Below are 23,307 nucleotides of genomic sequence, written 5' to 3'. Positions count from 1 at the left end.
GAGAACAGGAAGTGGCATCTCAATATTCAAACAGTAACAGTGTGTTTCTGGAAAAACGGTCCCACTAAGCATGAATAACCCACAAATGCTCTTTACGGGAACTGAGGACTCGTCCCCGAGTTGTTGAAAGAATGCAGTGAGCATTATTAAGTCATGGGGACATTTTCCCCAACGTGTTTGTTCCAGGGAGAAGAACAAAACTGTAAAATCTGACTTCTGTGAAAAGCACCCGGAAGCAAGTCTTCAACCATAAAAACCCAAAACAAACACGCAACACAAGGGATGTTTTGCATCAGTATTTACAGCGGTTTTATTTGTGATTTCCCCAAAACATTAGCATTTATATTTTTTAAGTTTACTACATACAATGCATGTAATCAAAGTACAATAGATCAACTTCAAAAAGGTAAGAAGAGCAAAAAGAAAAGCGCAACACAAAAAACAGGCGGTGATTTCCAACCATGAAGAGAAACGCTGGTTAAAAGGTACAGTCCTGCTCCACAGCAGACGTACCTGGTTTCTAGTAGCGCTGACGTCCGGTGAGATTTACTGCATGGTGGCGTGCACGTGTCAAGCTAACAGGGTACTTATCTTGGGACGCTGAGGACAAATATCATTTAAAACCTTTTAAAAAGGGGATGTTTGCCACCAGGAGGTAGCTGATAAATTTAAATTAAATAAATCAATAATCTATAAACTTTAGTAGACTGTTCAATATGCACAGCAAGGCATCAGAAGAACCAAAAGTCACTGAACAAATATCCAAGGGTAAATAAATTAAAATATAATAACAACCAGTAGAGATACAGACGTAGCACGTCCTGCTCACATGCACCTCCCACGAGCATCACTAATTACAGCAACTCAAAATCTGTGGATATGAGGAGGATAAAACAGCTACAAAAACTCAATGAAACTGTCTTAACATCATAAATAAAAATACAGATTATCCTCTAGTCTTGTTTAAAACCCCTGATATTGTCCCAAAATAAGGCTGTGGGTTCTAGGCACACCAAGGTACAACTGAGCTCAGCAATATGTGCATTTACTTGTTTTTCTGTGTACTGATGTATTAACTCATTTAATTTAACCCTAACCTGGCTACCCCAGGTCATACTTAGAGATTAGTAATTAAAATTAAAAAAGAGAGACTAAAAGAAACTAGTTTTTCAACGTTAAACGTTCTGCAGAGCATTTAGAGACAAAAACACGAGTGCATCATTGGCAAATAACTGCTGGTGAAGGAGAAAAATGTGTGTGTGAGTGTGTGTGTGTGTGCATTCAGTGTGTCACGCAGTATGTGAGGGTGAGTGCAGCTGTTTAAGTGCGTGTGTGTACGAGCAAGCGCATATTTAGAGAGAGGTAGCAGAGAAATGCAATCAGAGCAACTTTTTAGAACAAGTAGAAAAGTGGGTTTTCTGGCGTCCTGCTCTCCTCAGGGTCAACGCAGGCAACTACATTTTCTGTACAAGCCACATATCTTACAAAAAAAAAGGTCCTAACAGGTGAAGCTCCAAGTTGGGCTTTTTCCCGTATCGGTTTCATACTCCTGTCGTGAGCAGCGCGCGGCCCGAAAGGCCTGGTTTTCCAAAAGACGAATCAGAGGAGAGATGAGAATCGGTTCGAATAAGGCAGAGTGCTGGAGCTGGGCCGCAGCAGGAGCTCTGCCCAGCAGCGGAGCGAGGGGCCGCCCGCTGGTCATCCACACGCTCAGAAACCGGTCCCGCCACGATACGACCCCCACCGGAGGCGCGGGAGAAGCTCGTACACGCTGCGAAGCCACGGCACCAGAGCCAGGGTGACTGAGCGGCACCACTGCTCCGAGCGCCGGGTGCTGGGACGGAGCAGACTACCACTCCCTGTATTTGGGGCCATGGGAACCATTCACATAGCAGTCAGCTGTCAGTGTTTGGCCTAGTGTGCGTCCTCCCTCCCTTTGTTATACCAATCATCACAATTAGATTGTTACATTGGTAGCGTTGCTATTTAAAAGGATTAGGACACATCTGTTCTCCTCTAAAACACCCAATTTAACTTGAAGGCTTCACAACCTACAGGTTTAATGAGTCCAATCAAGTGTCATAGTGCTCATAGTGTTTCCTCGTGCAATTCTTCAAAATATTTCCAATAAAACTAATAAAATCTGCGTTTATAATAAGTGTACTGGGTGTTTTAGCTGCTATGTGAATGTAGACTTCCATGCATTTGAATGCGATGCTGAAGAGGCCTCTAAATTCACTCACTAACCTTTGTAGTTTTACATGAGATTTGAGGTTAATAAAATAAAATAAAACCACATCCAGCATTTGAAGAGAGAAAATAAAACAGGAAAATACAGTATATTTACACAAAACCTAAATTAGTGTTGAGAAAAAAATAGGCCTTATAATAAACACAATCATGCGAAGACAAAATTTATATATATATTTATATTTATATATATGTGCGGAAGGGAGAGGTAGTATGTTTGGTTAAACGCAGCGCTAAAGCTTAGCGGCACGTCATCGGTTCGCAGAGACAGAAAAAAATAGAGAGTCAGGCAGAAATGAGGAACAAGTGGGTGAAGCAGGAAAGGAAATGACGGGGGTGAAAGGGTTAAACACTGACTGGTCTACTAGCAACAGGATTCTAGGGGACAACTGGAAACTACTTTACTGTGTGTGTGTGTGTGTGTGTGTGTGTGTGTGTGTGTGTGTGTGTGTGTGTGTGAGCGAGGCTATGTTTGGTTCCCTTCGCAGCTATTGTAAAAGTCATCCTGTGAATTCTGAGGTATCATGTTTCCAGCTGAGTGAGGTCACTGTCAGTAAGGCTACTGAGGTGAAGCTGCAGACCTGGCTTGAGAGGGGCCGAGCGCGAGAGACCTCAGCGCCGTTTGGGTCCGTTTGAGTGCTCGCGTCCGAGACGTTGGGCCGGGCCGGTCCTACGGGCGTCGCATTCTCCGAGTCGAGCCCGAAGCAAACCGGTTACGATGCGAAACTAAAAGATGATCCACCAGCAGCACAGCACGACTACAGAACCCGCGCCACTGAGCGCGCTCTCACGCCACCCCGTCCTGCATTTCTTTAGCGAGAAGATGATGTAGATGTTGATGCAAAAAAAGTCCTGTTTTTTTTTTAACGACACGTATAAAATTTCACAAGCTGCAATGTGAGACACAGTAGTGAGACGGGTAATGTTACACTTTGGGTTCAGGAGGCGACAGCGCCTGTACTGTACATCACTAAGTCCTTCATCGCCCACGGTCCTACAGCGTGTGGACGCCGGAGGAGGAGCGGAACCGACCGGGGGCCGTGTCCGACCCCACGGCAGCTGCGACTCCCACGCGTTCTCACAGGCAGCTCCGCACCGGCTGCCAACTTAAAGCTATGACGTATAGTCCTGCTGTGATTGGCTATTGCAGAAGACGAGGTGGTTAAATGGTCGGGTGAGGATGAAGAGGCACGTCCACGCTGATGCTGGGACACTTTGCCACTGGCTAAATCCCGTGTCAGTCAGTTGAGGCAGTGTTAGCTTATGATTGTGTTTGACATCGTACTTGTTGAGAAGCAGAGGGGGGAGGGGGGGGGTTGTTTCGCCACAGAGCTTTTCCGCCGACGTCGGCGTCTTCCCGTCTCCAGGAGGACGCTGCGCTCATCTCTGCGTCGTCAAACCCGCGTCCCAGCGCAGAAAGCCAAGCGTTAGCTAGACAGCAAATTCTGACACGTATTCAAATGTACAATCAAGAAAGAAAAATATTATGGGTACACTGTAATTGTCAAAGGCTTCTAGATTGACTCGAAGGAGGAGAAGGCATACATCCATAACCCTAGGACGGACAGAGGGGACGCTCCCTGGGAGGACGCGCTCGCTGATGGGTTCTGGGTGGACTCGCACTCAGTCGGCTGGAATGCAACACAACCACCACTGGGAATGTTCAGTCACATAAAGCTTTGGGGTTTTTTTCTCTCTCAATACATCAAAATTCCTGAAATGGCCTGAGGGTCGTCTTGAACTAAGAAGACAGAGAGAGAGAGAGAGAGGCAGCCTCTTCACTAGACGACGCTTTGATATGACCAAAGTGCTTTTTCAGGCTATTTTGCCGATGGGAGCACGTTTTAATGTCAGTCAAAATAAATCCAAATCCTACAGATGCTTCCTTTAGAGCCACCCAGCGTCTTCACTAGGACCGTCCCCTCTGTCCACTTCAGCCAAACACAGGTGTCCATGTTCTAATTGCATATAGTGCCATATCTGCTATGAACAACTGAACTCTTAGTATTTTGCCTACATAAACTCTCTAACTATGTACAGACTTAGTAAGTGGTATTTACAGGTTCCGACCACAAGGGGGCGATCCAGGACTGCATGAGGGGAGAGCGTGCACTGTGTCGACAGAAGGGTGATATGATATGTAATTATGGAAAGTAACATCTGAAACCTCGCTTATAAGGCTGGTGTTGAACTGATATGGATGTGATCAAACAAAAGCTTGTTTTTACACTTAGAACTATAGATCTGCTATAGAACAAAAAGACGTTTGTATACTTTAGAACTCTGCTCTGCTGCCAAGCGCTTTCTGTAGATATTAAATTCAACACACACTGTTGGCTGTACATTGTTTGACTACTGAGTATTGCTACTGTCTGCACAATATTCACAAGCAATATTTTGAGGCATGGCTGTTAGTTATGCAGCCACATAATGGTTTGCCAGCTTTATATCTTATGTCTTTATGTGTTTCCATCATCAAGCTGTTAAGTTTGGGAATGACTAACCTGTAGCAATTATCATTTTAGACTTCTAGCTTCCTTATGCTGTTATTTAGTATCATTAGAAATCACAGTGATACCTAGAGTTAAAAAAAAATAAACAATCTCCGTCTTATGATTGTAAGCTTACGCCACACACACATCTTAAACATCGTCAGACAAACGTTTCCCTGAGGCATTAGCCGGTAGTTGGTGTCTAGCCAACTATCCAGCTCTAACTGTCTTAGCAGCGATCTAACCAGCCGGACATTTTTTTTTTTAAAGTTTTCTTTTTTCCGTGATAATAACTATCCACATTATAAAAGGACATTTGTTTTTTTTTGCGCCTGTCAGTCCATGAGCGTTACACGTCTGACAGAGAGGAGCTCCCCTGCCCCGAACCCTCGGCCGCAGCCTGCACGCTGACCCCCTTGTGGTACATCAATACTCTAATTTACTGCGTACACGTCACAAAAATAGAACGACTCCCCTCGCACGTCTCAGCCGGGTGGGTGCGTGTCTTCATTTGTGAGAGGACACGCTCCCACGACTGAGGGGCCTTCCAATGCACTACATTATACAATACCCAGAGCCGTTTGCTTCTGCTGAAGCAACCATGTTTTGCTTTCTTAAATATATTTATATATAGATCTGTATATCAGCATATTTATATTTATATAGCATTATACATACATTCTTGCTCTGAGGAACTCCCCTTGTCCTGTGACCAGGACTCCGCATCTACACCCTCCTCCATATTCAACCTTTACCTCTAACCGTTCCCGCTACTGAAGCGTTATTTCTTAATCCTTCTTTCTTGTTTCCATCTGACCAACGAAATCCTCACATTACACTCAGACTTAAAGGGGCCGCACAGGAGCATGCCCCCGTTAGCCAAGAATTTCTAATCGCGTTATGTTAAGTGCGCCCATGCCTGGCAAAGTCGATGTTTAATAGATATGGATGCTATTGCTGCCAAAAAACTAAATAAACCATGGTTTATAAACATCTAATGGTAGTGTAGTAACACTGCTAGCGATAAAGCTGCACTGTACTGCACAATGCCAGCATGAATAGGTTAATAGGTGGAAATCTGTATGTTGCTTAACCATGATGGCGATGGCGTGAGGATGGTAAAAGGAGATGACTGTCCCATCCGTCAGGCAGACTCCACCGTTCAAAATCAAACATGGAATCTACTGATGCCTGGAAAAGGATGGTGAAAAGGCAAATCTGGTGTTTCTGGTGGGGTGAGGGTGGAGGTTCAGTATCCGGACAGTTGTGTGATGTAATGAAATGTATCTCAGCAGTGTACTGCAGAAATCCACATCCTGTTCCGGGGGTCTTAAATCCATAGAGTCGGAGGTCCAGGCATCAGGAACTTGTTTGATGAGGTCAGCAGAGGAACAGGAAGATGGGTAAATGATAAAGAGATGATGGCTGAGGGTCTGCGTGTCTGACCCATCCTTCTCCCACATGTCCAGGGTTGGATCGGGGCTGGGGTTGTCTCGGGGGAAAGAGGAGGAGCTCGGTCGATCATCCCGCGTGTGATGAAGCCGCGCGCGCCTCCCGCTCCGCTATGACACCTCGCTGCCGAACACCTCCAGCACCAGCGGGGTGAGCTGCATGCTGTGCTCGGGCTGGAAGGAGAGCGAGCGGTACTGCTTGGAGTGCTCTTCGTTCAGGCTGCGCAGGTCGGCCAACTTCTGGATCATCTTGGCGTAGAGGAGCCGTCCGCCCGGGTGGTTGACCCGGATGTAGGCCTGCAAAATGTCCGACAGGTGGTCCTGGAGCTGCTCGATGCGGCCGTGGTCTTGGACGCCGGGACGATCTGCCGTCGAAAAGATAATTGGCTCAAATATAGATTTCTAGAAATGTGTCAATAATGGGTTCAAGTTGCGATTCATTCACAATAAGTATCTTACAGTGCGTTTGAACCTGATACTTGCAATATGGTGAACTGAATGTTTTGTCCTGGCAGGACTTAATTTCACGTTACTGGAAGCACCGAGCTCGCTGTAATCGAGCCAGTTAAGCACCAGCCCAAACGTGCACTCGTATACTTTCATGACAGCGCTGTTAAAAGTCTGGGAGTGCGGCCGCTCCATGAGCACATAAATGCCTACACACGCGGGGCCGGTACCTGGGGAGAGCAGGCAGATGGCCATGAGCAGCACGTGTTCCTCCTCGTGCAGGTTGAGCTTCTTCAGACCGACCTGGAACTTGACCAGTGGCTCCAGCAGCTCCAGCGTGTGACCCGCTACGCAAACACATGTCAAAAGCTCAGAAGTTCTGCTTATGATTAAAAATGAAAGAATCAGGCATTTTATCGGTCTGACTGTGACAACAGGATGAAACAAACCCTTGGTGACGTCATTGATGCAGTATTTGAAGTCGGGTCCTCCACAGCTCCAGGACATGTCCTCCAGACTGAACGACTGGTTGGAGCGCAGCATTATTATTTCAATGGCACTTGACTTCAACAGAGCAATTTGGTCCTCCGCCGTTAGCTCTCTGAAAAACAGTCATAGATAAAGTAAGAAAAATCATAATGCTGTGACAAAAATCACAGTAAGATGAGAGCATTTATACAGACATGACATTAATGATGAACTAAATCCAAGCTACCACTCATGAAATTAGTTAGTGCTGTTAGAAAGCTACAGCACAACAAACTGGACAGAGGAGATGCGGGATGTTTTATGATTGTACAGAAAACAGGAGGACACGTTGGCCTGATGTCTGAGGGTTGTTAACAATATAATAAAGAGTGAGAGAAGGTGAGTCATTCCATTAAAATAAACCTACCCTCGAAGTCAGGGCTTCTTCAGGACAGCGTAAGAACGCTAAGGAGGTCTAATTATTATTATTATTATTATTATTATTATTATTAAAGAGCTCTATTTTTCTCAAGGTGAACAATATATTGGATACCAGCTTTAATGTACTAAATAAATATGCAGGATATGAATCCAAATCTATTTGCACATGAATAACTATGATCTTGCTCTTATTAGTGATGCAGCCACTCAGTTATTCATTATGCAGAGCCACGTGGCCGATATGTCCTCGGCTCTTTTATTACGCGGCCTCTGTGGATACCGTTATAAAGTTTTAGCCCTCAGCTCAGCATGCGCCGCATTCATAAAGCTACAACTTGTTCCAGGGCTTTCTCGGAACAGCCCATTTCTCAGGCTGCGTTAATAATAACAATAACCCTCGGTGTGTGTGCAGGCAACAGACTGGTGCAGGGATAATGATGGTTATTGTCTGAATCAAAGGCGTGAGGGCAGACCTGCAGGTACAAGACACCTGCAGCATAACCCCGTAACTCTAAGCAACAAACTATGCTCGTTATAATTAACTGAATGTTTGCTCATTTAGTGGATCTGTCAACTAAAATGGCTGCAGATGCTGATGAAAGTTTTAGGTTCATAATAATTCAAGTACATCGACTCTGAACTGAATTTAACATACATAACACATAATCACAATTTGTCACTCTGATGGGTGTATGAGGTTAATTGGTTGCATTTCTACCTGAAGCCTGGAATCATCTTGGCAAAGCCAATGACCTTCTGGATGCTGTAGGACACCAGGTCAGCCAGGTGGGGCAGCATGGACAGCTTCGTGTCCTCCTCACTGGAGTCGGGACTGCTAGCGCCGTCCTGGTACATCATCAACAGGCTGCTGAAATTCATCTTGGTGTCTTGTGACTCTGTTGAAGGATGGAACAAGGAGAGAAAGAGGAAAGTCAAGCGAGGAGAGACGAGGAGTGACACATGCTATGACAAATACCTCAGCTACAGTACAGTTACTGAATACTCAATATAGTCTTTATGTTCCTGTCATGTTTTTTCTATATTAAATCAAAGATCCTTGATTAGAAAGTAAATTCAAAGTTTTATGAAGCTACGGGTTTAATATGAAGAGTCAATAGAAGAAAACTATTAAAATGAAACCTTGAACACACTCATTCACAATGTGGAAGGAAATCTAAAAGCCAGTTTAAAAGCCATTGCTGTGGCAACCACAGACATGACATAAAATAAAGCCATTAACAATATTTTCTATTTGCATTGATCACTAAGGCCCTTTGGCGCAACCAAACTCACTAAAAGCAGGATGGAGGATGACGCAGCAGACTGAAAACACAAAGGATGATGTTTGCATGCACAAATCCGCAAGCTGTTGTACAAGTTCGGACTGAAAAGTCTGAAGAGCATAAAAGCAACATTAAAGCTGAGTATAAGTATGTGTACAAGATTGCTTGTATTCTTAAATAAGCACATCTCCTTGGGTCAGTAAAGAGAAGTAAAGCACGGACTCTCACCAGGAGAGTGGTTGAATGAGTCAGAGGAGGCATCCGACAGAGACTGAATGGAGGCAGCTCTCCTGGCGCTGCGTGTAACCGGGCCTTCACGCACTGGAGGCTGTAAACACACACAAATACATTCACAGCTGTAACTTAAAGAATTAAATATCAAATTTCGAAATCCATACACGTGGTTGTAGGAAACTGGGTTAAACGGTGCTATTTGGTCATTGCGAGCTGGACTACAGTATATTCACCAACTGGTTTCCTTCATCCCTCAGTTCCCAGAAGTTCTGTTACCACCTTCGTAATCCTGCTTGAGGCTATGGGATTAGGAATGGATTTGCTTTTGGACCGGCCATATTCAGCAAAAGCAATCTGCATGAATGTGATGATGCACACTGGATGCACCACTAGAGTATAGTAAATCGAGTTATGGGATCCCAAAAGCACAAAGCAGCCACTTATGACCACTGTGGTGTGTGTTATGGAGTGTGCACCCACTCTATTCTGCTAACAGCAACACTTCCCAAACACACCTCGGCCGTCTCTGGGCAGATTTTGGTGCAGTCCAAAGAGACACCCACAACCCACTATCTGAAGAGTGTTTACTGCCTATGCGGACTGTGGTTGCGGTTGCTATCGGCACAGCGTGTGACTGGGGAGACGTCACAGACTGGATCGAGACCTCTTATTTAGCCTGGACGGCTACAGAGAATTGTTGTGGTCCAAAGCAAGAACGCCGTGTGAAAGTATCGCGCCTGTGACGTGGACGAAAGAAAAGACTGTTGTCGAACAGCGGAACACCTGGTGACTCATGTTACCAGTGTCAAGTGAGCTGGAGGCGCGAGCAGGCGCCGTGAGACGCCGCACTCCCCTGAGCACGGCTGTGGTCGCGCATGCTTTATCTCCTCAAGATCACGTCGACTTCCTTCATTCAGAACGCAGGCATTTTACTCTGCACCCTTCTGCAGGTCTGCAATTTAAATTAAAGTGCGATGTGTCACTCGCGCCAGACAAACCAGTTACATCCAGTAGCCTGTGATTTAAATATGCTCAACTCTGATGTAGGTGTTAACAACATCATACAAACGGTTTTAACCATAGAAACCAGACTGTAGGCGTCGCTCCACTCTTCCACTGCAGCTATATTAACGTCTAACCATCTCACCAGTGCACATTTCTCTCACCACCTCCCATCTCAACATCACTAGCTGGGCATTTTCTCCCACAAATGTTTATTTGCCTCAGATTTGGTTCCCAAACTACTCATGAGCGTGAGGATGGGTGTGCACTGGACCAACCCTGAAGCGGGAGAAGTCGGAGTAGGAGGCGTCGTAGGTCTTGTGGTGCGCCTCCACCAGGCAGTTGATGATGCGGGACTGTTCGTCGTTCAGACGCGGCCTCGTCGCCTCCCGCGCCGCCTCCTCCTCTTTCCTCTTCAGTATCATTTCCTTCTTCCTCTGAACTTCCTCATCTGTCAGAATGACTAGAACGAAGAACAGATGAGAAACCTGTGTTTACATCATTTTTAATAAGAACCACTTGAACAATACAAGAAATAAAAATCTGCATTTCAAATGTTTTTTTGTTCAACTTTATCAGTGAAACAACCAGCAGAAAAAAAGTTGCAAACAAATGTGATATTTAATCAAGAGGAAACTCTACTAACACCAGTAGTATCACTTGGCTGTAAGTGATACTGGACTCTCCCCACATCTAATCCAGTGAAAGTAAACACAGTCACTAATTATTAATAATACACGGATTCACATGAGAAGCTTTAAGTCTATTGTTCATGTCAGTCAAAGACATTTTATTACTTATTTACATGTCACAGTTATTGGTCTGCTTAGATACTGATGCACGCTGATCTGAGAATCGGAACAGCATTTAAATTAGAATAGATGAAAGATAAAATTATCAAGTGTCACCAATAAAACAAAAGAGATGAGATTTAATGTAAGCGCCATAAAACTTCCCTCCGACGCAACAAGCCATAGCTCAGCATGCAAAGTAAAGGCTGATGCCGTGCGTCCCTTCTCCTTGTACAGCAGACGCAGTGTCAGATATTAAAGTGCCTGCTGCTTTATTCATGCTGCAGATCCAGGGAGCGCAGGCACAGCGGCGGCTCCTGTACTGAGCTGGCCTCAGAACAACACGCGGATGCAAACATGTGTCATAACACAGCCAAGACCACATGTATGTACACTGTGCATTCACTGAGGAAGCAGTTTAAGGCTATTTTCAGCAGTGTAGAATTTCTTCATTTTTACTGAACTGCTGAAGCGGACCGTTTCGCTGGTGTCGCACCGCCTTCTAATGTGGAAGTAGCCCTGAACCAGGTGGCTGCCATGGCTCTGACTGACCCAGTTTAAATGCTGGTGGGAACAAACCCAACGCCAACCAAGCGTCTCTGCGTGATGCAGACTGTTCTGATCCACATGCGTACGTACCGCGATTCCTGCGGTGCAGCCAACGCTCTGTAAAAAGCACCTACATCTGGATGCTTTTTGCAGAGCGGACACTTTTCGGTGTGAAACAGGAAACCCTGGATTACAAGCTGTGCCTGATTTTAATAAATGAAAAACAGCCTACTCAAATGTCCGGGCGCGTTAATGCAATCTCTCTAATGAGGAGGCTTGGAAATTAAAAAAAAAAATGCTGTGTTTCAACGACACGTTGGATAATTCTGTAAACAAATTCACATTTTAACACTACTCCATATTTCCTCAAATTAAACTGCTCTGCTATGTTTTAACGCTGCGCGGCTAAACCTTAGCGCACTGCTCTGGTACAGTACACTCTCAGAACGGGATGTTCCTGAAGGGGCGGGGAGAGCGGGACTAGCGCTGCGTGCCACTGCCGACAGTGAGATCGCATTTCAAGAACACAGGAAACTGTACAGCATGTACAGAACTCAAACCACATACGTGTCATATTGAGAGCAACTGGATTGCTGACTGGTGATGATAACAATACACGATTGCTTTCTTTGTGATACTGTGGCAAACAAAAACAAGTACAGATAAATGAATTTGACACTTTATCCTTGTGGAGCAAACATGAAGCCTGGCTCTGTGGGCTGCTGAGCCTCGGACCATGTTAGACGTTTGACTCGCGTCCACAGTGGGCGATTACCCACGAAGCAGTGAGCTGTGCGTGCAGACAGACGGCACGTCTGCCAAACAGATCACCACTGCCAAAACGCAGACATGTCCAGAGTGATGAGGTCGAAATACGGGCAAGTCTGGCTCTCAGGGCACGATGACACCATCTATTTAGGCCTGTGGCCACGGCATCCACGGGACAAAAGCTTACGTCTGGGCAATTTTTGTATTTCCCATCCCTTAAAAGAGCTTTTTACTGGCTGAACTATTTCATTTCTCTCACATATATTCAGCAAATTCTGGTCGATATACGTCACGTTGCAGAAAGGTTCGATCATTATGTGGTAAGTTTTAAATACATCTACATACTCTTCACAAAGGATTCCATCGTACGGTGCTCAGATCATACACATACCAGACGCTGCCCGTTTCCCTGAAGCTCTAAACTACCACAGTATATATGAAGTGTACTCCCAGTCCCTGCAACCACAGAAGTGGCGTTACATGACCACAAATTGTGGCACTGCACAAAACTACTGTTTGGCAACTGAAGCTCAAGACGCTTAGAAAGGAAAGTGAAGGAGTCCGAGTGCTTAGCTCACCAAACCATTTAGTTTGCCTTCCTCTCCTTTAACCACAGTCATTAATTAGGCTTTGGCTGTGCTCCACTGTCCACCCAGTCCCGAGAGGGTACTGGGCTGTCTAGAACCACTCCTTGTTGCGAGTGCTGTGCAGCGTGATGAATAGGCACAATTTGGTTTGGAGTTTGGCAAATCCCGTCAAAGAAGCTATTCTAAGGCTGGGGACACGATTGAACCACTTCCAGACAAGTTGGAGCCCCTGGATGGCATCATTAAGGCGGGAGTGCACAAAAAACAAGGGGCCATCAAAAGGAGCATCTTGGCCACCCCCACAGCGGTTGGCAGATACGCGGCAGTTTACCGGAGAAAATCTGCTGTTTGGAAAGCAACTCGCTGAATGTGGCGAAGCGGTGCCCTGCATGGCAGAATAGGGGCAACGGGGGGGGGGGGGGGGGGGGGGGGGGGGGGGGGGGCAGGAGCGAGCCTCAGAGGAGGCTGATTAAACAGGGTTTGGTAAACACCAGCGACAGCACCCTGACTAACGGGCGGCGGCCTTTGTGTGGGGAGCACAGGATCACAGAGATTACTCATCAACCAACAAGTTCAACACAACGAGGCTGCAGACTCTATGCTCCTGGACCCGCAGTGTTCAAGAAGTCAATTCAGGTCAGTCAAGCACTAAGTCACGCACACAGGCTGCAGCTCATGATCGCATGCCACTGCAGGCAGATAGCACAGGGAGGTATGACAGTCATCACATCTGATCAGCCACGTGATGTTACAAATCTATAAGAGAGGGTTTACTTGGAAAGCATCCAGTTGCATATTGAGTAACTATGGAAATGTACAAATAGTTGTGGAGAGACCCAACAAAAGACACAAGAGGTAACAATGCGCAGAGCTCGGTGCCGCGGGAGCAGCTCTGCTGCTGGAAGATCCAGCAGTCCACACACTAGAACGTTTCTGAAACCCTAATCCTGTTACAAGTACACAACCGTGCAAACAGACCAACACAGCCCGCATACAGGAACAGACACACACACAAGCAGGGAGGTCTGTTCCTGGCATGAGCCTGGCCTCCGTCAACCGGCAGGCCGAGGCCGTGTTTACTACGCTCTCAGCTGGCACGGCACACAGGTCGGACAGACAGACGGACGGACGGACCTCAACCATGACCTACTGATCCTACATGTATTTATTTAAAGAAGAAAAACAAACTGCAGGTATTTTTCTGACTGGGAGCCCAGACACACTGCTCAACTGCTCAAGCTTACAGCTGAATTTAAATCCAGACACTGCGACGGCCTCGTCAACCTACAGTAACAGCGGTTTGCTGAAGCTCTGCATCGTGTGTGGGTCAGCCCTGCAGCCGCTATTAGCCCTGTTGGTTCGATTAAAGGCAAAGCCCTGGCTGCACCGGAGCAGTAATACACTGTAGCCAACACAGAGGGCTTCGACCATCCCATGAGCTCGCATACAAGGCATCACAAAGAGACCATTTTATACCGATAACAGGCTCACTCCCCCCCCCTCTCTCTCTCTCCCCCTCGCTCGCTCTTCTCTCATCTTTCCCCAACGAAACACAGAGCCTTCGGTGTCATGTGGCTATTTGTGGTCAACAGTGTTGTAGCTATTGGTCTGAACCCTGCCCTGCATCATCTCCATTACTCACCAACACACAGATGGTTTATGAATGAAATGTGGGCCAGGCCAGACTGTGCATCTCTGATGAAAAAAATCATTGTCGAACGAGGCTTTAACCACCCAGCTTCCTTCCTTCCTTTCCTTCCTTCCTTACTTCTTCTGTTCCCCTCTAAATTGTGAGTCAGGTTAGCTGAAACTTGCATCAACTTCCGTGAATATATTCCATTAAGAGAAAACCTCCCGTTAAGGCTTAAATGAAAAACTGGGATACAATGTGTGCAACATGCAGATTGGAGACACCCCACTGTTACTCATTATGCATCAGTGGAGACGAGGTGCCATTATGCATCAACATGGGCTCGGGTGATGTCTCATTCTCTTTTCACAGCGCGCTCCGCTTACATTACACCCTGGTACTGTATGAATAACCAGCAGGACCGGAGGCAGAGCCGCGTCGAGCAACCTGTAAACATAACACTAAGTGATTTCTATTCAAACAGCTTTAATCAAAGAACCAAAAAAAAAAACCCACTTACTGTGTATTTGACCAAAGCCTGATGCTGCCATATGGTAAAAGCAGTCTTATGTTTATTCACCACTGTCCACAAATCATCTGTATCCACAGCAAACGCTGACTCTACCTGCTGTTATCTGCCAATGTCTTTAACTTTCAGGTTAAATGCTTTGCCATCAGGAACCTGCAGGTCTGTGCCGGAGAAAGTGAACGCCTCTCAACACGCTAACGGAACATTAGAAGCATAACAAATATAAGTATGAAAAGGAATCTGTTACACTAGGATACATATAAATGTGATGAAAATGTAAAAACACTAGACTAATGTGAAATGTGAAACACTAGACTAAAACAAACCTTCTTTGTTTCTCTCCTTACATATCTAAACATAACACAATCTAACAAGTAGCATCATCAGCAAATTTTACCTCTACTGTACGTACCTGAACTTATATATGTAAATCAAAAGGATCCTCAAAGTGATCAGTGCATCACACACCTACCAACGCATTGAGATATGAGATCACTGCAAAATTATATTAGATCCTAAGTTATGATTCAAAATGAACCAAATCAGCAGCGTCTCTAGAATGGTCAGAAGTCAGAGAGGGTCAACTCACACTCTTTCATCATGCCGATGTCGATGCAGCGTTTGAGCCGACAGGCTTGGCAGTGGCGCCGGTTGTCTTTGGTGATGGTGCAGCTTCCGCTGAAAGGGCATGTGAAGGAGGCTTTACGCTTCATACTGCGTCTACAGGAGGCGAAAGTGGTCACTGGATTAGAAGGAGAGTTGGTCATGTGATCAGCTAGAAACTAACTTTTATAAAACACTAAGGCGAGTTTCCAAATGCAACATGTCCGAACCGATGTACTAAGCACTAATTATAGGAATCATTTTTCTTTCAGGATGGCAGAAATGTCCTTAATCACATCATGACCCTGGCTTCATAGTGAAAGGCAGCTAGTAACATACATTCATCAAACACATGCACTCACAAACAAGGGACAGACAGGTTAAAAACAGCTCCGGGGAGTCACCTACCTGAAGAAACCCTTGCAGCCCTCACAGGTCATGGCGTTGAAGTGAAAGCCGGTGGCCTTGTCGCCGCACACGCCGCAGATCCGCGGGGCATTGCGGTCGAACTCGTCCGGCCCGACAACTGACGTCGTCACCGTCATGGGCTCCATCACTGAAGAGAAAAGCAGATCAGACCGTGACTTCCCCACCTCGGACAAAGCTAAAAGCCTGTCTGCTGCCTCTGTTCGTGTTGTGTGGGAGTGTTACAGTGTGTTTGATGGGGAGGTGTGTATTCCCTCTTCTTATACAAACAGATGCTGGGCTATTAGAATATTTAGCAAAATGCATCGACAGCCACACTCGGCCACTTGCAGCTATTGGTTTAGTGACTCAACGCATGCACGTACGCGCACACACTCGCACGCACGCACGCACACACACCTCTCCTTACAGTTAAATCAAAGTGGGGTCTCACCATTGACATAATGCCTTCCATAGCCCCCAACCCTAACCATCACAGCTAAAGGCAAAGGTCTGACTTTTGCTCTAAACTGAACCAAAACTGTGCACGAACACAAGCACACCTAACGTGAAAATGCAGTGTTAACAGGGAACATAATTAATGACAGAAACAGGGCAATTTACCGACGGCTGAAAAATGACTGATTCAATTCTGCCAAGAGGAGAGACTCTCTGTGGTTCTGGTTTTTACACACAGCCCTCGCATTTCACACTCACAGTAAACAGCCACAGAGATACACACTGGCTGAATGGAAACACTGACTTCTCCCTAAAGCACTGCAGCCTGAAGTCTGTCAAAAGCGATAGGAAGTGGATGTGCCTCTTCTGAACTGTCTGAATAATCTATACATGCCTGACAGGTTGTTCCTAGTTATAGTGACTAATTACATAATTTCACAATAACTTATTAAAAATTATGTTTTAAGAGAGAATGAAAAGGGTATTAGTACAATATATTATTTACCAATATATTATTTACTACTTGAGACATCATCAAAAATGTTATAAATATATTATATATATATATAATATATATGTATAAATATATGAAATACATGTGTTTGGTATTGTCATGTCTGAATAAAGAGATTTAGGACGCACAGCATGACAGAGTAGTCCAGTGTGTGTGTGTGTGTGTGTGTGTGTGTGGGGGGGGGGGGGTCTGGTTCACGTGAGGAAAAGACGCCCAAATGAGGCCAAAGGAAGGAGGGGTTACATGCAATGAACGTAGGCACAGTGGGAAAGGCAGTCACGTGACGGCAGAATATAGCCTGAGGGAAGCTGACGTGCGCAGAAGTAGAACTCGAATCAGGTCAGACGAGGACAGAGACACCGCAGTCGCTAGACGAAACCCCGCAGAGGAGCGATAGATAGCGAGATAGCAGCAATAACAAAGTAAATTAAATAAATGGGCTGAAGGGAAACAGGTGAAGGTTTGGTTTCTAGAGTGGTCAACACAGCCGGACTTCTTTAGCCTTCATTACATGTCTATCCACTCAGTCCTGCCCCTGCTCCCAGGAAAACACAAACACTCGGAGCACACGCAGAGTGTGTGTGTGTGTGTGTGTTATCAACGCGCAAGTTCTCATTTGCAAACATTAGTGCAGGTAACTGATCGCACGCCTTGACAGGACAGATGTGCGCACAACAACGTGGGCGAACAATGAAAAATGTAGTAGCAGAGAGGCGGCATGTCAAAGGCATGTGAACGCACCACCACAAGCTGCAGCTTACATTAGCCTGATTCTTCACGGTACGAGCAGGATTCAACAGCCCACGTCAAGTTCATCCTGGAAAAACTTGATTAACTGGTGAGGAGGAGGAAACTATGCGTTCCTATGAATACGTTCCTCTGCTACAAACCACTAAAAGCATTTTTACTATCATTAATCACATAATGTCTGTTTAACTACATATAAAAGAGGCGAGAAGTTTATGAAGTGTTGAAACTGACTCAACCTGACAGAAAACCCCAGTCATCACGTTTATTTGGATGGTTAGATATTAGTTAATACAACATTCATGTCGACAAAACAAACAGGAGCGTGGCTGAGCAAAACAGACCTAAGCTGTGAATAATGGATTCTTCGTGGATCCATTTTAATCAAGTCAATAAATCGGTTCTCAAATGTCAACGCTGGACAATTGATTTATTAAAACGCGTTGGACTGACATAAGGAAAAATACCACCAAAACGTACCAGAGCACGCACACACACAAGTATTTATTAAAATTAATCACCTAATACAGTGTTATTATATGAATTATTTAAAAGCTCTTAATTTGGATATTGTACACTACCACTATTGCTACTTGTCTACGTACTGTAAGGGCTGTTTAGGTGTTTAGATGTGATTTATTACACAAGCAGAAAAAAACAAAACAAAAAACAAACGCACCAACTAATCCTCCCGACCCAAGACAAGAGGTACCGCTCAGGCAGCCTGGGCAGACATTTTGCATTTTTGTCAGCATGAGGACAATCGGTGCTATGGCAAGGCAGTAGTCTTTATTTCTCGTTTCATGCCGTTGCAATTCTGTTGCCATGGCAACAAAAGCAGCTGCATCCCTACCTGTTTTCCCCAGCCAAAATATTGGCCCCGTCCCCCTGTATGCTTTGCTTTTCACTTGGCCAAACTCACTGCTCCTTGGTGGTAAACACCGTTGCCCATGCTGCTTCTGAGAAATGTGCAGCATCACCAGATGAAACATTTAGTGAGTGGGATAATGAGGCTGGATTACAGCAGCGTGGCTCACTCTGTTCTGCCGATGTCTGTGTATTTTTCTCTCCGAAGCGGTGGCCAGTGCCTCTGAGTGCCACCCAGGCCTGTTAAAATGGATAAATCCCCTCTCAACGAGTAAACAGCCGGTGCAGGGAGCTGGACTATTAGGACCAGAACACCACAGTGCGTGTGAAGTGATACGAGGCCTTCCTCACTGACCCACCGAGGAGGATACTCTGTTTTTCCCGTTCCCACACAAATAAGTTGAAGGTCTCGTCCACAAAATGTTTAGAAATCCAGCCGAGCCTGTTTTTAAAAGCACAGACGGCATTTAGGCTGATGAACATAACAGCAGCCATTACAGGACCAGCCTGTAATGGCCGATACAACGCTGCAGTACACCTGTAGAGGGAACGAAAAGGACGTTTACTGCCCAGGGGAAAGAAAAACAACATGGTTTAAGTAATTCAGGGCCATTTTGTGAATTATGTATCTTGCATCATTTACTTATTGTAAATAAGTTTTTACTTTAAAAACATTGATGAGGCCTTTAATGGCAAAATGGGTATTCACGAGCTGCGTTGAATTATAAAAGATAAGAGTTGTTTAATTATGAAAAGAGTTTTGTCTATAGTGAAAGGCTGCTGCACAGAAAATGTATTAAAATATTATTACAGTAGCCTTAATGAAATAAAACCTCCCTCAAAAGCGCCATGTAGTTTCTCCTCTGTTCAATGGAGCATGAGGTGGACCTATCAATGTATTGACTAACCTGTAGCTGCAGCATCAAATCTCATCACAGTGATTGAGCATTTTGTCACTACAGCACTGATGATTAATGACGACCTGGTGGCCCCGGCCTGCGCGCTGCCTTCACAATCCAGAAACCAAAGCAAACAAACTGCAGATTTCGTTGACTGGAGAAAAAGTTGCTGAACAACAAGCCGAGGAGAGGCGTTGTTCACTGATTTATCAATGATCGTACACGGTCACACTGTAAACGATGTTTGAGTTCAGAATCTTTTCCACACAGGTATCAATAAAGCACCCATCCACTGTTTGAAACAAGTCAATTTGTTTTGATCTTTACATTTTTACAAGCTAAATAATCAGCTACATAAATGGAATATACTGGAACTCTAGAAATACAAGTCATGTAATATTATAATTCTGACATTAGCCTGAATTATTTATTATTATTAATTAATAAATAGGTGCAGTCATTTGTAAATGTTATCAGTTACATCTATTTTTTAAAACTTCAATTACCTTGTGAGTATTTTGGTAAAAGTCAAATTAATTTGCTTTGAAAAAAAAAAAAACTAGATGCATCAGTTTGGAAAACACCTTTTTATATGATTTAGATCTTGTCCCTGTTTGCACCTGCTGATTAAAACAGGAAGACGACAGACAAGCTTCCTCTCTGTTTTTTTTTTGGCCTAACCAGATGGAAATGCCAGGCTCGATGGGCGCTGCATTTTTCAACATTTACTTTCAGTCAAGCAGTAGAGACCTTGAAGGCAGCATCCCTCTGCGCTGACATGAAGCTTCCCAAAGCCTGGAGCTGTTTCGAGCTCGGGTACAACTGGAAACTGACTCTGCTTCGTATAGAAATTATTTTATAGGGACGTGGCCTGGTTTCAGCATCAACTGGCAAAAGGTTCAGCCCACTACAAAACATCAGCAGCCATGTTGACACTTAACAGGCTCACTCATATAAAAACAAAATAGGCTTAAATGCAGTTGCCTCACGCTGCTGCTGAACGACTGGTGTTTCCAACCAACTAAGCATAAAAAGTCTGGTTCACACAGCTTTTGTATGAACAAAACAAATGAAATCAAAAATTCAAACTATCCCACTGTTTGATCTATGAACCTCAAAAAAAAACTTAGGTTACACACAAGAAGGGGCACCTCTACACCAAGAACCAGTACAACTTTAAAGATCAAAGCCAGATTAGATTAAAATAGGTGTGATAGAAAAATCCCCCTTAATCCCTTTAACATAAGGGCAGAGTGAACATAATACTCCAATCTGGATTCGGTTCGGTAAACTGTGTGGAAAAGAATGTTTGAGTATCAAATGAATAAGAGACAAGTGATTTCTATAAAAAAATAAAAGTTTTAACAACCACATTAAGCATTACTACATAAGACAACCAGTAATATTAGCAGCAATAAATATGCATAACTCTAGTGCAGATATTTCATGGCAGACAGCAACAGTCAGTACCGTACCGTGTGATTCAGCAGCGCCACACGACATCAAACTGCACGAGTGATGAATTCAATCCAGCGATATGCGTGTCCCACAACGAGGCGAGTCTGCAGCCACCAAAAGGAAGTGTCCCGGGTGCGCACGTGCATCCGATTGTGTACGAGGGTGTGTGAGTGACGTCGGCACAAAAGACACTAATGGAGCGTCCTAATTGGCTGCAAAGTGTGCCACGAAGAGGAACAAACGCCATTGGTGGATATGCGACACACCTCCCAAACACGCGCACAAATACATAAACACGCTCATATTTGCTGGAGGTGGCTCTCGCTGCAAACAGTTCGGGGCAGGTCCCGGCAGTCACACAATTAGTCACCGAGCTATTCACATGACAGCCTTTTGAAGGGGGGGGGGGGGGGGGGGGGGGGGGGGGGTGCAGTCTATAACAAGGTATTTAACACCAGACATCGTGAACAGAAGAGATTAAAAGAAAGATGCTTTTTTTTTTAAATGGAGGACCATGTTTGTCATGTCATGAGATCAGAAGGTTTGAAAGAACTAGATGATGCTACAAGTATCAGAGATGCTAATTTCCTGTCCATCATATAAAATACTTTAAAATTCAGGTATCATTCAAAAATGCCCTCATGCTGCCTGCTTTAAGAAGACTTAATCATTCAAATACTATCGTTCCGATCATGAAATTTCTACTCCACACAGAAAAAGATAACCCAGATAAGCAACCTCAAGCATGTGCCACAGTACTGCTTGTCCAAGTACTTCATGTTCTACATCGAGGTGCTGAGTGTAAATTTCACACCCCCACACACCCCCCCGCCACACACACACGCACACACACAACTCGAGCAAGATTTGATCTGGTTCACACGCACGCACACTCGCCAGCAGCAGAAGCGCTGAAGATGCTAATTGTTTGCGCGGTGTGCCAGCGCCTGCACCAACCAGTGGGTGGCTGCTTCAGACTGGGACTGTAATAACAGGGGGCGGAGGAAGCCGAGCGCACATACACATGGTCAGCCTGGCTCACTTTCCGTCTCTCGCACAGGAAGAGGTGGACAAAAACACGCAGACTTTAACACGGAATGGTCCAGCTGTGAAAACCATTAGTACAGTGGAGAAATTCACCCACACACACGGACAGGGCATGGACACATGAATGTGATTAGTCAACATGTATTTTCCTCACTCATCAAAAGAAAAGCACAAATAAAAATAGTGTGTGTGTGTTTTATTTATGGCATTAACACACTAATATTTTAATTTTACTTTGTTTACATCACAATACTCTCCCAGTGCCTTGAATATAAGCAACAGGTGTCACTTTATTCTGTTCCATCTACAAACTGTGTGCAATTAAAAGCTATTGTGTGTATGCAATTCATAAAGATGTGGACTAAGAATGGCAGTACAGGGTCTGATTAGATTAACATTCCATCTATTTAATGTGATACTCAAACAGGTTTTAACCCAAGCCCGGTTCCCTCCTGTGTTCCCTCTCCCACTGCCAATCCACAAGCGCGGCTTTGAACTTTAGACCTTGTTTTCTAGGCAGAGGATGAAAACGTACGGGCCGTCCGTCTGTTGGCAGGCTGACAAGAGTACGGGGGAGGGAGGAGCAAGGGGAAGATGGGGAAAGACAGAGGGAAGCTTGTAAAGAAAGGAATGAAGAATGAGGAGAAAAAAACACAACAGTGGGAACTGAGGAATGAAAGGAGTAAAGTAAAAATAGGGGGACTGAAGGGGTAGAGGAACAAAAGGAAAAGGAGACGGGCGAGAAGGAGGCTGGTGGAAAAAGAAAAGGCACAAAGTGCAGAAAGGAACATAGTTTGATAAATATAGCTACAGGAAAATAAGAAGGACAAGTGAGGATACAGGAAATAAACAAGCCCAAAGCCACAGTGTCCTATTACACACAACTTATAATCTTTCTAATGCAATACTGGGGAAATTGTCTTCATAGTTTACAGCTGTGTGTAATGGCTGTGCAGGCAGAGAGCCTTTATGGGCCCCGGGGGCGCCATGTGATCTGTGTGGTGCCGCTGCTGGTAGCTTATTTGTGATGGCTTGGTGAGATCTGACGCTATAGTTTGTTACCGCATCGGGACTCTCTATTTTTTTTCCCCCCTAGGAGTCGACAGAGGGTCAGCACTTTTACACCACAGGACATATCACTCACTTTGTGTTTCAATACGCATCAGACCAGACTGCAGACAGCAGCTCCATACTAAAAACCAGCTGAAGGGGCCGTTACAGAACCTGCCACAGGTTCGGAAGATGTTTTGGAGACCACGGTTTCCATTTTAGACGTTGTGATGACGTCCTGTTTTAAAGATGACTGCCTTTCACTCAAGTACAACAGATAAATACAACCAGGCTGTAATTGAATTGATGATTGTACACAGCGATCAGGTGTATGGC

The 23,307-nt window shown here is 44.9% G+C and overlaps 1 protein-coding gene across 7 annotated transcripts in view; it reads right to left on the bottom strand.

Annotated features, from left to right (window-relative positions):
* Positions 1–283: 283 nt before the first annotated feature.
* LOC114858442 (vitamin D3 receptor A) overlaps positions 284–23,307 on the bottom strand; it is a 41,275-nt gene continuing 18,251 nt past the window's right edge. For 6 of the 7 annotated variants that reach the window (XM_029155699.2, XM_029155701.2, XM_029155700.3 and 3 more), the window contains 8 exons: positions 15,934–16,081; positions 15,512–15,642; positions 10,347–10,531; positions 9,061–9,160; positions 8,268–8,445; positions 7,090–7,241; positions 6,871–6,987; positions 284–6,558 (listed from right to left, as the gene is read on the bottom strand). In XM_029155699.2, coding sequence (XP_029011532.1) covers positions 6,305–6,558; positions 6,871–6,987; positions 7,090–7,241; positions 8,268–8,445; positions 9,061–9,160; positions 10,347–10,531; positions 15,512–15,642; positions 15,934–16,079 — 1,263 coding nt within the window. In that variant the 5' untranslated portion in view covers positions 16,080–16,081 and the 3' untranslated portion in view covers positions 284–6,304. Of the gene's footprint in view, positions 6,559–6,870; positions 6,988–7,089; positions 7,242–8,267; positions 8,446–9,060; positions 9,161–10,346; positions 10,532–15,511; positions 15,643–15,933; positions 16,082–20,891; positions 21,145–23,307 lie in introns of those variants that run through there. The other variant, XM_029155697.3, reaches the window with a different exon arrangement.

This window comes from Betta splendens, chromosome 7 (genome assembly GCF_900634795.4).
Source record: "Betta splendens chromosome 7, fBetSpl5.4, whole genome shotgun sequence".
NCBI classification, from domain to species: domain Eukaryota; kingdom Metazoa; phylum Chordata; class Actinopteri; order Anabantiformes; family Osphronemidae; genus Betta; species Betta splendens.
Note: the sequence above shows the minus strand (reverse complement) of the source record. Positions and strands in the feature narration are given on the sequence as shown.